The 16,126-nt window shown below is 29.0% G+C and overlaps 1 protein-coding gene across 2 annotated transcripts in view; it reads left to right on the top strand.

Moving 5' to 3' along the window:
- Positions 1-12,493, top strand: part of LOC121122633 (protein phosphatase 1 regulatory subunit 14C) — a 47,195-nt gene extending 34,702 nt beyond the window's left edge. For both annotated transcript variants that reach the window (XM_040717666.2, XM_040717667.2), the window contains exons 2-5: positions 6,264-6,569; positions 9,241-9,312; positions 11,072-11,113; positions 12,299-12,493. In XM_040717666.2, coding sequence (XP_040573600.1) covers positions 6,264-6,569; positions 9,241-9,312; positions 11,072-11,113; positions 12,299-12,340 — 462 coding nt within the window. In that variant the 3' untranslated portion in view covers positions 12,341-12,493. The remainder of the gene's footprint in view (positions 1-6,263; positions 6,570-9,240; positions 9,313-11,071; positions 11,114-12,298) is intronic.
- Positions 12,494-16,126: the final 3,633 nt, after the last annotated feature.

Genomic DNA, 16,126 nt, shown 5'->3' with positions numbered 1-16,126 from the left:
CCTTCAAAAAACAGACGTTTCTTCTTCTTTCTATGCAATTTATAGAGTTTTAAAAAATGTAAATACACTTTGTCATCTTCATGATTATAACTTGTAGGTACTAGGTGCTACTATTATTTTTTTTTTATGTATTATAAAATATTTTCATTTTCCAATTATAATCATGATGAGAATTATTCCAAAAAAATATACATATTATTATAGCCTATAATAGTAATAAACCATATTTTTGTAGCACCTTCAAGTAAATTCACAGTAATCATTAAATAAGTAGGTTAGATTAAATAACAAGTGAAAAATAAGAACCGTTCTAAGTATCAAAATTAGTGTTGTGTCGGCCCGACTCAAAGACTGAGTCGATTTGCAAATTAGAAGAAATCCGAGTAGACTTCATAATTTATTGAGTCATCGGTTTGATTTTTATCACTGAACATCATTTAATGTGTTGACCTTTCCATCACTGTTTTAATCAAATGATTTTCTTATCAATAACAATTTCTAATGAGGTTCTTCTGAGGAGACAGACACATATCAAAGTTTTCTAAGGAATTGCACAATTTCACACTGACTACAAAATATTAGCTCATTAATTCTCAAAAATAAAAAAATAATCTCCAAAAGATTACATAAAACGCAGGTAAGGGCTTAAGCCTATGGGCCTACTAATTTAGAGGCCCACTTATCATCTGAATAATTGTACATTTTAGGAAGGCCTATAAACATTTTCAGCCCCGTGACCTATCATTTGACTAAGGTGGTTTAATCTACTATGAAAATAAAAGCAACATCCTACTCTACATAGAACCTAGTTAAAGTGATCACGCTTAATAGGGATATTCGTTTAAAGTTGAGATTTATGTTATTTCTGAATTAGTCATAATTAAGACTAGGGACAGAACGAGAGCAAAACATTGGTACTAAGGGTAAACGTTTGTCTTTGAAAGTCAGCTCCCTAGTATATTATGATTCTGAAGGATAGAATATGACTTTTTTCTGCTCTAGAAATGAAATCTTTTATATTTTAACAGACACTAGATTTTATTAGGCCTTTCACTACTAATATTATTTTGATTGCACGCTCTCTTAAAGATAATTAATAATAAAAAATTTAAATGATTTTATTTATATTTAGGCTGTTTATTTTAAATTTCCAAACTAAACGATCTACTATAAACTTTAAATATATAATAGGTACATATTTCTATAGTAAAAAGCTTCCTTTGTTACAATATTTTTTTGTTTTTTTTCCGTCCAGACTTTGTCCAGCCATTGAGATCCGGCCTAAGAGGGCTCAATTGTATTGTTATAAAAGTATTTCATTGAATATAAGTAATAAATGGGCAGTGGACCGATGCATAGACCACTTTATTTTTTCTCTTTTTGTTTCCATTGATAATTGATCGACTCATAGACGGATTTATCTTTTCTCCTCTCTCCAATGCACTTTCATCCTTTTTATTATTATTGAAGCCTGGAGGAGGTTTTAAAGTACTGGTGTTGCCGCTATAAATATTTATAATGTATATGCTTGATCGTAAAAACCACGCTAGAATGAAGATAAAGATTGAGTTTTGATCATTTGTTAAATGCATTTCTTCTTTCTCATTATTGATAGTTATATGTATATATATATATATATAGTATTTTTGTCACGTGTTATGGGTCTCCTTTTAAGGCAGTGTGTCTCTTCAGTTGTTTGTAGGTCTTGAATGGTTCTGTTCTGTATACATTATTTAATTTTGAAAAGAGGAATACAAATTATAATCATTATTGTTATTGCTTAAATGAGAATGAATTTGTCTTTGTTGTACAATACATGTCATGTTAACATTCATTAATTAGGAATCTTCCCTCGTTTACTCGTGTACTAGTATTACAAATAGCAGTGGTTCTCAAACTAAATACAGTGTGTACAAGGGGTGGATGTAATTGTCCTAGTCGTGTGTCAAGTATATTTCTCAATAGTCCTTCAATATTAGATTTATTTTGCCTTCATTTCAAGTCCATCTTTATAATAAAGGGTGCATACTATTAAGGCATTTATTGAGCTCAGTCATGGAATTCTAGAGACATTGAATAATCATGCAGAGTTTTTATTCTCAGATGAGGGGAATAAAATAGGATTGATATGTTCAAAAAAAGAAAATAAAGTCAATTTTTATTCAATTCCTTTATGCGGAGAATCATTAAAAAACAATCTAATCTATTTCTGTGATTATTTCATGTTTATAATTCCATGTTTCTGTAAAAACTAGCTATCGAAATCAAGTCGAGTCGCGAGTCCCTACTTCTAGTGTGTAACAACAGAGAAAATAGGATCAAGATCTCCAAATACCACCATTATGACCAATCTCAATATACAATAGTGTACGCTTAACCTATGACGTACTTCTACATAGTACCAATTCAAAGATTTTTTCCCCAATAGATGACACTAATAGTTTACTTATATTAGTTTGTAAACTAAGCTTCAGAGAGTGGCGCCGCCTTACGGGAAAATAGTGAAACTCTCTTAAATGATAATATTACTAAACATAAAATATAGGTGTATGTTAATCACATAGGGGGCGTTGTAAAAGTTCTTCTCAACATGCGCCATATTTTTAAACAAAGAACTACAGACTGGCATAGTACCTTGGGGATAAGATATATTTTTTAGTTTGTTCATGCCCTATTAAATGTGACTTCATATATACCTTAAATTTATGGTGACTATATCAGAATAAAAATATTAGTGAAATGTGAAAAAAACTTTCAGAAATGAATGCACGGGCCATGTTTAGGTTACCAATAAGTAGGTGATATACAATTATCTTTAAATATCTTTCTTCTCGGAGAGAAGAATTTTTTTTTTTTTGTAGAAATTGTATGGTTTTTTAGGGAAATGATATATTCGTAATAATAATTGACAAAATAGTGTGATTACCAATTAATCTAAAACTGCTTATAGGTGGTCGATTTAATCGACTCACTCGTATATCGGTGGAGTGCATTTTACATAACGCAGTGGATCCACAGCTGTTGTAAGTAAGGGTGGGGAAATATGATTCTACATATAAAGAAACCAAAGGTCAGCAAATATGGATTTTATGAAATAAACTAAAGTGGGTATCCAAAATTTTATATCACATTCTGTCAAAATCGGGAGATTTTATGAAAAAAAAATTTAAATATGAAATTTTTTTTGGGGAAAAAATTGAAAAATTAAATTTCAAATATTTATTTTTCCAGCAAAAAGCAAACATTCCATATACAATTGAGGAAATTCCATTACTCTTCCTCCTTTCCTATCAAGATTATTGAAAGTCGTTGTGGAAAATAGTCTTGAGATTGTAGGTTTATTTGTCTATATAAATAATGTTATCTGATATTTTATGTATACGTCATAATCAGGATGCATTTGCTAGTTGTTTGTTTGTCCGTTAGGTCATTCATTACTTTGAGTAGTGACACATTGTGTGGAAAGGAAAATAATTATTTTTTCTTTGTTTTTTTAAATGAGTTTTTTGTGGAACGCCAATTGCAAAAATATAAAGGCAATTAACACCAACTACTTTATATTAGATAGTATGATGAGTTTTCCCCCCTTGCTTGAACGTATTACCAAATATGTGGCCCATCAACAAAAAGCACACTAGAATAACTTTTCTCAAAATTGAATATGGATTACTTTTGTAATCTTTAGTAAATTATTGTTCATTTTAATACAAATTTATCCGGCTAAACCTTTGTTGATGACAAGCCCATGAATACTATGGATAGGGCTACTCCCCCCACACTAAAATCTTGTGGTCAAATTTGTCGAAAATACGATGTTTTTTGTCAATTATTATTGTATTTTCTAAAAATTTGAAGTCCATAATATTCAAATTTACTATTTAAAAAAAAAATCTTCTTTCAAATTATGACATTTTCTTTGTTAAAAAAAGTTATTCAGCAAATACGCTTTAAAAAAATATTTACATATGTCAAATTTTGCTCGTATAAATAAACAATATTTTGTCAAAAAGCCCCTTCCCCATCCACCCTAAGAAGAATCCTCGTAATATCTCCGTTTGGAGGCGTTACAAATTGCACTTAAAGTATAAAAAAAAATAATTGTCACAATAAAAAAAAATAAAGATTGATAGATTATATGCTTAAAAGACCATATCGGAATCAAATTAAGATTTTCAACAATAGTTAACACTCTTGGTTATCTCATCCCGAAAATAGGAAACCTCTAATGTACCCAAATATGTCATATATTGGCAGGACAAATTATCTTCTTTTTTTTTTTTTTTTCGTATTCCATTCTCACCAAAAAACTCCATCGTTGCTCTTTTGACCATCTTTTCATCCCCTCATTGTTGCCTTTTTATTAGTTACTTGCCGTTTACATGACTGTCTGAATTTTTGCTATAAAGGCCTCTATGACTTTTCTGGATGACTTGACGCCGTTGTCACTAGCCAATTACCCGTCGTGATTCTTCAGTTCCATTGTTGTTGTACCATCTCCTCCATTCCGTTAATTAATTGTAGCACGGACGGAGATTATATGTGTATGGTTTTGTTTTTTGGAAAAAAAATTCAAAAATTAAATTTTTTCTCAAAAAATATCAAATATTGAATTTTTTCACAAAAAAATTTCAAAAGCGCATAGTTATTCAAAGAAAATGAAATATTTTTCAAAAAAAAAGTTGAAAGATTAAATTATACGGACCAAAAATTGAAAAATTAATTTTTTGACAAAAAATTCCCAAAATCCATAGCTATTCAAAAAAAAAAAAAAATGTTTTGATAAAAATATTTCAAAAATCCATAGCTATTTACAAAAAATTAAATTTATTTGAAAAAAAATATATATATATATTAAATTTGTGATCTGTTGCTTAATTTGAATTAATTACCTTTTTTAAGAAAATAAATCTTTCAAAAAATAAATTTTTTACACCTAATTTCCGCGGAATTTTTTTTTATCCTGACCAAAACAAAAATTATAGTCAAAAGAACAAATTCCTTTTTTTGGGGAAGGGGTCCTCCCTCTCCAGCCTTTCCCCCTGTGTACTCTTCTGACATATGAAGAAGAGGTCCTCTAAAATATTCTAACGCCAAGGGATAGAAAGTGCAGTACTTATCTTACTTTGCTGATTTATTATTATAGAGTTAGGATGTAGCCATTCAATATGGAAACCACTTTTGTTCATGGAAAATAAAAGGATTCCCCAAAACTGTTTTAGGATCCCTATCAAAACCTAAAATCCCCTAACTACTGACTCTTCTATTAACAATAGATGCGCCATATTTGTTATTTTTTTGTTTTTTTGTACAAGATTGTTTTTATGTTAAGAACATAAATATAAAAAAATGTATAAAGACTTGTGGAGTCTAAATCAATAATATTGTGTACATATCAGTAGTAGACGTGTGGGGCAAAAAATGAATTTATAATTTAAAAAAATTTAAATTTATTATAATCATAGAACTCATTTCAGAAATAAATATTTGCTCGTGTAATTATTAGATATGGGACGATTCAAAAAAATATTCCGATGGAATTCTAGTCAAAATTAGCTATTCTTTAATATTTTAAACAATAGTTAAAAAATACCATTTTGCTATCAGGGGTATCCACATAATTATATTTTACTGTGGGACTATGTATTTGGAATTTTTTTGAAATAAATTAAATTTTTTGGGAAAAAATTTCAAAAATTATATTTCAAATATAAAAATGTTTGAAACAAAATTTCTAAAATTATATTGAACAAATTTCTCATTTACGATAATATATTGAAACTTTTTGATCCATAACTACTCACAAAAGTCAATATTTTTGGAGGTAAAATTCAAAAACCCATGACTATTCTCAAAAATTAAATTTTTGGGGAAAAAATTTCAAAAATCAAAGCATTTATAAAAAAAAAAAAAAAATTTGAAAAAAATACAAAAATTAACTGTTGTTCCCCAAAAAATACAAAAATTTTGAAAAAAATTCCTAGCTATTTTCAAATATTAAATTTTTTGTAGACAAATTTCAAAAAGAAATGATTTTGCAAGGAAATTAAATATTTAATCGTCCCATCACTATTAATTATAATACCCCCTTCTACTGTTATTATTATATAAGTCTCAAGGTTGATTTGAACTCTCTTTGACCAGCATCTGTATATACATAATATGTAGCTCATCATATTTTGAATATGAATATACATGTCCATATTTGTAGACATTTATTTACCCACCTCGAGTCAGTTATTTCAAATATACTCTTCTATTTACAGAGTCCTAATACAATATCCACAATGGAAGTTGGTGTGCCCGCACATAGATCCCCTTATCCTCCTTCATCAATAGACAATGGGACCACCAATGGAGTTTCCTCCACGCCTTCTCGACTATCCTCCTCAGATGCACCACCGTCCACACCTAACAAACATGTCAACTTTGGTACTACGACTGCAGTAGAGGAAAAGAAGCGAGAGAAATTCCTTACTGCAAAGTACGGAGCCCATCAAATGGCTCTCATTCGGAAAAGACTGAGAGTTGAAATGTGGATGTATGATAAGCTCCAGGAACTCTATGGAATGGTGAGTATTTTTAATTGTAAATCAATTGTATTTGAAGGGATTTAAATAATTAGGGCTGTATCATTCCTTACTATGAGACTTGTATGTTGTCCATGAAAAACGCCCTCTACAAGTTATCATGTTCACTAAAATCATAGTAAAGTATACCAGTGCAGGGTGTTCCCAGGTTGTGGCTGGAGGAGCTGTAGTTCATCCCAAAATTAAGAATTTTTTTGGTTTTTTACTAGAAAATTTAATATTTTCAATTTAATTTCCAAAAATTTAATTTTTTTTTAATTTTTTTTTTTTTTTAATTTAAAAAAAAAAAATTTATATTTCAAATTCTTTTCGGAAAAGTGTATTTTTATTTAAATTGCTTCGAAATTTAATATTTGAACTATAATTTCCAAAAAATTTAATTTTCTGTGAATAGTTATTGATTTTTGAAATTAATCTCCAAAAAGTTTACTTCTGAAATTTTATTTCAAAAAACCATCACAATTAAGGAAATTAAAGAATTTTTGTTTTCTTTACTAGAAAATTTAATATTTTCAATTTAATTTTCAAATTTTTTATCCAAATAATTTAATTTTTGAATTTAAAAAAAATTTTATATTTCAAATTATTTTTGAACAAATGTATTTTTATGTAAATGGCTTCGAAATTTAATATTTGAACTATAATTTTCAAAAATTTAATTTTCTGTGAATAATTATTGATTTTTGAAATTAATCTCTAAAAAGTTTAATTCTGAAATTTTATTTCAAAATAATTCAAAAAACCATCACAATTAAGGAAATTAAAGAATTTTTGTTTTCTTTACTAGAAAATTTAATATTTTCAATTTCATTTGCGAATTTTTTTCCTGAATGTCTGTGGATTTTTAAAATTTAATATTTGAAATAAAATTTTGGAATTTTTTTTTCAAAAAATTTAATTTTCTGTGAATAGTTATTGATTTTTAAAATTTATCTGCAAAAAGTTAATTTTGAAAAAAAAAAAACCAAGAAAAATACATATATATAATCCTGCGAACGCCCCTCCTGTGCCAATTGAATTAGTTTTTATAAAACCTAAAGTAGGTTTGATGTGCAAGAATAGTTTGCCAATATTTTTAATTTAGACCCTATTAAAGTACTTATTACCCTTATAATTTCTCAAATTTTGAATCATATTACTTGACGTCATATTTCCGTCCTCTCAATTTTTTAAACAAGTTCTGACAAATGAAAAACCATGGATACCAACTTTTAATCTTGACTTATTAGATAAAACATTTAATGAAATGTGTTGATAGTTTCATATCTTTTTCCCCCTTTAAAAAACATCATGTATAGAAATCAGCCATTTTGAATTTTTCAAAAATGATACAGATGCATGATAAATGAAATATATGGCGTGAGATTGATTGAAAAATCCCTAAGTTTCACGCCAATTACATGAGACTTGAGAGCCATGGATTATAGATGGTGAAGATTGATTGATAATGACGCTATGTAGCAAATTACATGTCTAATAGCGACTAGTTTTTGTATCCACTCTCAACCTCGACCATTCAAAGGGAAAGAAAAAAGTCAAAAAATCCATGGTTAGAGTTGAATCCGTCTAATAAGACTACTGTTCGTTTTGTACTAATAAAATGTGCCAGTCCTAATCGGTCTTTTATGGTACATATAACAGCTGAAATGACGTAGTTAATTAGTCCTTTTAGCTGTTCAACATAACCTCTCTCAAAGAGACAAGACACTTGAAGCTTAAAGTAGGATATTTGTGGCTAGAATTTCTAGCTATCATTCATTTTTTTCTTTATTTTTATGTATATTATTTAATCCTAACTAGGAATGAAGAAAATAAAAAGATATATATGACCGTAGGACTAAATGATCGACGTATCGGCCCGTAATACCATTGAACGGTAAAAAAGATTGGACTGATAAAAACAAATAGACTGAAAGGTGGGGCCCAACACTACCCATGGCTCTCTATATTCTTCTTGTTGCTAACCGTTGATTAGTACTTAAAGAGTAGTTATTAATTATTATATACATTGAATTGATGATTTTATCAATGAGAGGAATTCTAAACAAAGGCCATTGATTGATATAATTTAATATACAAATCCAAGTCCTCTGTAATACACGTCATTTAGCAAATTCCATTTTTATTATTGAACTACTTTTCGGAGGAGACCGGACTGGACGTCAATATTTTGGTCCGGGGACATTCCTAGTAATTATATCCTTCATTAGATAAATTATGTATAATATAATATACAATATCCATTGCTCTACCTCCTTCTTCTTTTAATCCGATGTTATCTTATACTATATTGGATTCATTGTTGTTCAAGGTACATATGTTATATACTTGGAGAGAATATTTTATTGTCGTTGAATTTATTAAGATACAATTGATATCATATCATTTTTTTTGAAGGAACTATTTTATGTATTATACATAATTTATTGTTATTATATATATGTATATATCCAAATAAATATCAAGAGAAGGAAGGCTTATCTAATGGTTCCCTGCATGCTATGTGATTACATACATATCTTGATGGTAAATAACTGAAAAATACATACATGATAGATTGATAAATACGTATTTATATTATTCTCATATCTTCCATCAATCTCTTTACTTTACACTATAATTTTATTTATTTATTCTTTCTTCCATGAAATAGGATGAAGTTGAGATTGATCTGGATGAGGTCTTGGATATGGATGATGAGATGGAACGACGGGAGTACATTTTTGTAAGTTGTACTTATCTATGGGCCTTTCAAGTTCTTAAATAATTTTGATGTGAGATTTTTAATCGTGTTTTGGGAATTTTTCAGTCCTATGACGTCATTTTAAAAGGCTTTTAAGTTTTGAAATAAGTACCACGGGTGTCCTTTTGTTGGGGGGTTGAATTTTTGTAGAAAAAATCCTAGAAATAAAATTTTGTGGAAAAAATTTGATTTCAAATATTAAATTTTTTGAAAAAAAAATTCAAAAATCTACATCTTTTCGTATTGAAATGATAAAATCTACAGTTGTTCACATAAAATTTAATTTTCTGATAAAAAATTTCAATTATAAAATTTTTAGGGAAAAATTACAAAAATCCACAGCTATTCACAAAAAATTAGAGAAATTAAATTGAATTTCAAATATTAAGTTTTTTAGTAAAAAGCAAATTTCCTTAATTTGAGGGGGGTGCAGCCCCTCCAGCCCACCCCGCAGACACCCCTGAGTACTGACAAATGATTAATTGACTTCAGATAAAATCTTCAACAATAACATGTGAGTTTTTATTACATGCACCTGTTGCTTATTTTAGACCTTTACGACAAGGGTATGTAACTTTCATTTTTGGAACATTGTGGTTCTAAATTGGGTACTAATTTTACTCTCATACAAGAATTCTCAATTATCAAAATCTATATAGTTTTGATTTTGTTTATTTCAAGTAAGTAGGGAGAAAATATATGTATAGAATTGTAAAAAAATATGACCTCCCGTTAGGTAAAGAAAACGAAAATTAACACAGACAATTTAAACAATATTTGGTAGGAGAACACCGGCTCCAAAATGCATTTTGCAAGTCGGGAAGCCAAATTATAGAATGTACATTATTTGAGGGGGTCGTGGCTGGGATTTTTCTTTAGTTTGAGAAGAGACTTTGTTTGACAATTTTGATTTTTTTTTATAAATGCCAAATTTGACAAATAACGTCAATTTTAACTAAAATTTTTGGAAGAGTTTTTTGAAGTCTTTTTTCATGGAATTCTAGAGAAATGGAATACTCACGCATCCTCCATAAGGATAATATGAAAGGAGTGATGGTTTGAAAAAAAGGAAAAATATGAGTCAACTTCATTTTCTACTACATCCATCATGAGGGTAAAAAAAACCCAGAAAAACAAGCTAAGCTCCATTCGTGATTATTCCATGTGTCTATCATTTTATACCATTTTTTTATAAAACAAATATCCTTTTGCGATAATTATAAAAAATAAAAAAAGTAGAGGGGCCTAATCGTTCCGGTTCCACTATCGCTTCGCTGCCATGACATTTTATTAGATTAGAGCGTGAACAAAGAAATAAATTCAAATCCCATTCCATATTTAGCAAAGACATATACATAATTAAATGTCTCCAATGTCGATTTTTCAATTCTACACCGAGTCTAACAAAGGCTCGCACTTACTCCCTAACAAATCCTGGATCCACGAGTCCATGCACTTTGATGCTCCCTCTTGAGCCATCAGGAGAATAATTATAACAGCTCTGAAAAATAAAAATACTTCTTATACTGCAACTGCATAAAGTATCATCATCGTTTTAGGTCATATTTTTTACAAATTTATCCATGTATATGAAATGCGTGAGAAATTCAATGTGTAGCGTGAGATTCGATAGAAATGCGTGAGTGTCACGCCAATCGTGTGAGATTTGAAAGCCCATGTTTACATATTTATTAACTAATGTCCATATACTAAAATGTACTTTTCTCTTAAATTCTACTAGAATCTTCTAATTAAAGCCAAAGCGTCTCGAGAAACGGTTAATGTAAGTAGTGCTCTTAAATGGGATTAACTATGTACTATGGGTATATTTTAGGTAGGTTGGACGAGTGATAAAATATTGCAGCAACTCCTAAGTTAACTTGGTTCTCTGCTGCAATATTTAGTATTTTATGTTAGAGTACTTTGTAATATGTACTCTAATTTATGTATGTAGAATATAGGAAGGAATGGATTTTTTTTTTAAATTTGATTAAAATATTTAGACTTTTTTTATGGTATCTGGAAATAAGCACTCCTCCTCAATCTTCATTAGGAACAAGAGTATATATTTTCATTCCAAGGACATGGAGGCCTTTTTCCATCGTCATATATAACTATATACTTACAAGGTTACGACTATTAAGGTCACTTTATCATGTATAAAATACATACATCAGGGGTGTGCGCAGGATAATATATAATTTTTTTTTTTTGGGGGGGAATTGGAATTTTTTGGAAAAAATTTGAAAATTACATTTTATGGAAAAAAGTTTCAAATATTACATTTTTTTGAAAAAAAATCAAAAATCCAGTGCTATTCACAAAAAACTTCACAAATCCACAGTTTTTCACAAAAAAAGTTAATTTTGTTAGAAATTTTTTTGAAAAATACATAGCTATTCATAGATAATTTAATTTTTTAGGAGAAAATTTGAAAAATTAAATTTCAAACAATACATATATTTTTTTTTTAAATCGAAAAAATTAAATTTTCAAATATTATATTTTTGCAAAAAAAATTCAAAAATCCACAGCTTTTCACTATGAATTAAATTTTTTGGAGAAAAATTTCAAAAATACATAGCTATTCATAGAAAATTAAATCAAAAATCCTCAGCTTTTCACTATAAATTAAATTTTTCGGGGAAAAAATTAAAAGATACACAGCTATTCATAGAAAATTTAATTTTTTTGGAAAAAATTGAAAAAATTAAATTTCAAATATTACATATCCTAGTAAAAAGAACAAATCGGTTAAGTTTACAGCAGCCCCTCCAGCCAATTTCCTTCGGACGCCCCCTGATATGTATGATAAAAATTTAAGGGAGGCTTCAGAAATTACAGGGGGGAAAAAGGCTACTGATCCCCTTGAGGACCTGGCTAAATATACTCGTACATAGTTAGTCCTTTCTCAGTATTCAAATTAATGGATCTGACAAATAAAAATTATATATTTCTCATCCCATAGGTTTTCGTGGGCGATCTTCTAGCCAAGGTGAAGACTCTTTAAAAGTAGAAGGAGTAAATGGGAGAAAAAACTGTCTTACGTTTGATTCCTACAGAGAACCATATGCTACATAATGTCTATTTTTCGTTCGTCCCTTTCAATTACACATGTATAATTATAACTATAATTGCTCCTTGATCAACATTCATAAACTATCTGAAGGCTGTGTGCGTGCCCTCCTCTTCAAACAACCGTCAAAAACATTGATGATCATGAATAATCACTTTTCAAAACTGCCAAAATGTTTTATTTCTATACAAATTTCCAACTATTTCATCAATCCTAAAGTTTGGCCCAAAATACAAGGAATTAAATAGGTTCCTTCTGGATGTATTATGTTAGAGATGTGAAAATGTCGCATTTCCAAGCGCGCAAAAAAATCAAGAGAAGGAGTGGAGTAATCGCCGAATGCGCTCATTGCCCCTTCTCTAATTAATTATTTCTTAATTTATGTACTATCTACAAAAGACTGATATTTTGAGCACTTCATGAGTTAGTTATTAGAATTCACGTTTACGCGTACATTAAAGAGGGTCGCGCACATTCATCAAGGAGTTTTATACTCTTGTTTGACAAACAAACAAGGAATCACAACATGAAAGGGGAGAAAATTACGAAAAATTAATTACATACAAATTTTTTTATCATTCAACAACTAATTTTCGTAAAATACTGTATTATTCGCCAATGATTTTTTATATATCATATTATAATTATTACAACTTGTAAATTGCGTGAATTATCTTCTTTTTATAAAGATGAGGAAGAAATGGAGAAGAAAAAGAGTCTTTACTCTTCTAGAAAGCAGATTCAATTAAAAATCTTATTTCCTCCACTCTTCAATTTTACTTAAGAATTAGCTTTAAATACTTTTTTTTTCTTTTGCAAAATTCTATTTAGTTGAAAAAAAGGGTGATTATCAAAACCTACTTACTAAAAAACAACACTTACTTTGAACAAATATAATATTCTAGATAAATCTCTGCTTTAGATCTCAATTTTCTTTCTTTTGTATTGTGTCTCTCTTTCCTTCTTACATATTTGAATTATTATCATATTTTTTTTTCACTTGTAAATAAGTAATATTTAAATAAAGTCGTGTATAAAAAAAATGTTTTTTATTGTTGAACTATAGGGCGTTTTCTCGTAGCCAAGGAAATCTTCTAAAGTCACTTTGCTACGTCACAGAACCATTAAGCAAAATATTTTTTATAATGCGTTTATACGTGACGTCAGCATTGTTGATATTGGTCATTTTGGGAGCCAAAATGGGCAAATTTTATAACCTTGAAAACCCTTTTTTCATGAATATGTAATAATGAACTATTGGATGACAAAATGGGACTCATCAATAGAAGAACTTAAACTTTACTGTCTATAAACATTTTATTTTCCTATTACCTAGTTTTATTATGTATCTTAGGCTAAAATGTAATATCAAATATGTTATTACATCGTTCTCGTACCTAATCGATCAAAAAAAAAAATTACTACAAATCTAACAATTTTTAGAAATTATCAAAACAGATTCCTTTTTATCAGTGATATCAAATACAATTGAATGTAATTGTTAAGTTTTTTAAATAATCAAGCCATTTGATGGAGTTTTATCAAGGTTTATTGAAAAATTGTCCGTTTTATTTAGTAAAAATATCAATTCTGAGTCCCCAATATGGAGTATCCTTTACATATGATGCAATTCTGTGACAATGTTCTATTGTGAGTTTTATTACTACATGATATACAGGGTCGTGCACTACAATTGGAACAAATTTCCCGATCCTGTATGAGTGTATCATGACCATGTTTCCCCCTTCAATGTCTGTTTTCATATTTTTCATTTTTAGTTAGTTGTCAAGATGAAGAAACACGATCACTCATCAAGTAGTGTTTTCTAATTTGCAATTATTGGAACGCAAACAGCTCCAGAATTAATTATGTAAGAGTTATTGATGTCATCAGAACCCTCGTTATTCAAGAATTTTAAATTGGTGCGTTTGGTCCAGATCTAATCATTGGAACCAACCTTGGATTGTTTATGGAATATTAAAATTTTTAATTATGCAGTAAAATGGTTAGGATTGTTTTTACTTCATAAGTTCATATCAATACAAATATTGACGTTTAAGAGTTAGAATTGGATAAACTTTCAGAAATGCCAAGGGTTTCAAATGGTACTTCTCTGCTTAATGCAGTTTTAAAATTCTGAAATTTTGTCATTAAGGACCCATTCCTTGAAAAAGTAAACGCATAGAAAAATGGAAGCAAGGCCAGATAATGCAATTTTTTAATTTAAAACTTTGTATAATAAAAAGATCTACTTTTGCTAAAACCATGAATTAACTGAAAAATAAATATTACCAACTGTGGGACTATTTATGCAATTCCTAAGGAAGTTAAATGGTTTTTACTCCGTGATTGAATTGGGGCAGTAATTGATGTCCATGGAAATTATATTGAAAATTATTTTGCTATTACCATCATTTGTTCAGGATCTGGATGAGGTCAAATTTTGTTTCAATTGTAGTTCACGACCATATCACTTTGATTCTGCCTCACAGCCTTTTTTTTCTCACAAATAAGAAACAGGAGGAAAGGACCAACATCAATGGGTATTACTTCGTCAATTCCTCTTCCCAACAATGGATATATTATTTCATTCAATAATAATTGTTTAGAGGACCTTAACAAGAGATAATTATAATTAATTCAATCAACGCTGATCACGTATCTTGCAATCTTTCCTTCAAACAGAAAGAGAGAAATGCCTGTGAGTTGTGATTAGTATACCCATTCCTCCTTCAAGTATGGAACTATTATCTAATAATTTTCACAATTGTTCACAGCTTAACAAGAGATAAAACAAATTCAAATAATCAATATTCAGAACACTGATTAGTGGAAAAGAAACAAAAACAACGACAACTGACGCCAAAATCAAATCTAAATTTCCTGCTGTTGAATTAAGGCCCTAAGGACCATAACAAGAGATATTTCAAATCCATTCAATCTACATTTAGAACACTGTTAAGGAGGGAAGAAGCAGAAAATTTTACAGCTGACAACACAATACTGTGTAGATTTAAGTGTTAGTGAGATATATGTTGCGTTTTAGTTCCAATTTATTGGTCGGATAAGGTCTTACTTAATTAAAACAACAGTCACTTTATTTACCAAACATTACTCCGAAATTTAGGAGGGACCTGGGCCGTGACTAGGACTTGTCTTTGCAGGTTGACTAACTTGAGATGACTTTTTTATTCTTTTTAATAGGAGGGCAAATTTAAAAATAAATTATTGTTATGCACAAGAATTTAGAATGTAGTCAAAATTTACCAATTATAGTAGAATAAACTTTAAATTATGTTTATATTTCAGTTGGGGTAACAAGGATTGTTTTGGTAGAACTTGGACCTCGTATGCTCTTCGTAGTTTCGGCACTGTCTGCAGGGGGTAGGCTGAAGGGGCTGTAGACACCCCCAAATTAAAGAAATTTTGCTTATTACAAGAAAATTTAATATTATAATTTTTTTACAAAAATTTAATATTATTTTTCAAATTTTTTGTGAACAGCTATTGATTTTTTTAAAATGATTTTGGATTTTTGAAATTTTATTCACACAAATTAAATATTCCAAATTAATTTTCAGTATTTTTTTATGAACAACTGTAGATTTTTGAATTATTTTTCCAAAAAATTTAATTTTTGGAAATGTACATGAAAATATAGTTGGATTTTTATTCGAAAAAATATCACACAATCGTGAATGAAACTCTGGAAAAGTTTCA

Source organism: Lepeophtheirus salmonis, chromosome 8 (genome assembly GCF_016086655.4).
Source record: "Lepeophtheirus salmonis chromosome 8, UVic_Lsal_1.4, whole genome shotgun sequence".
Classification (NCBI taxonomy): domain Eukaryota; kingdom Metazoa; phylum Arthropoda; class Copepoda; order Siphonostomatoida; family Caligidae; genus Lepeophtheirus; species Lepeophtheirus salmonis.
This window is presented reverse-complemented; position numbering and strand designations above follow the sequence as displayed.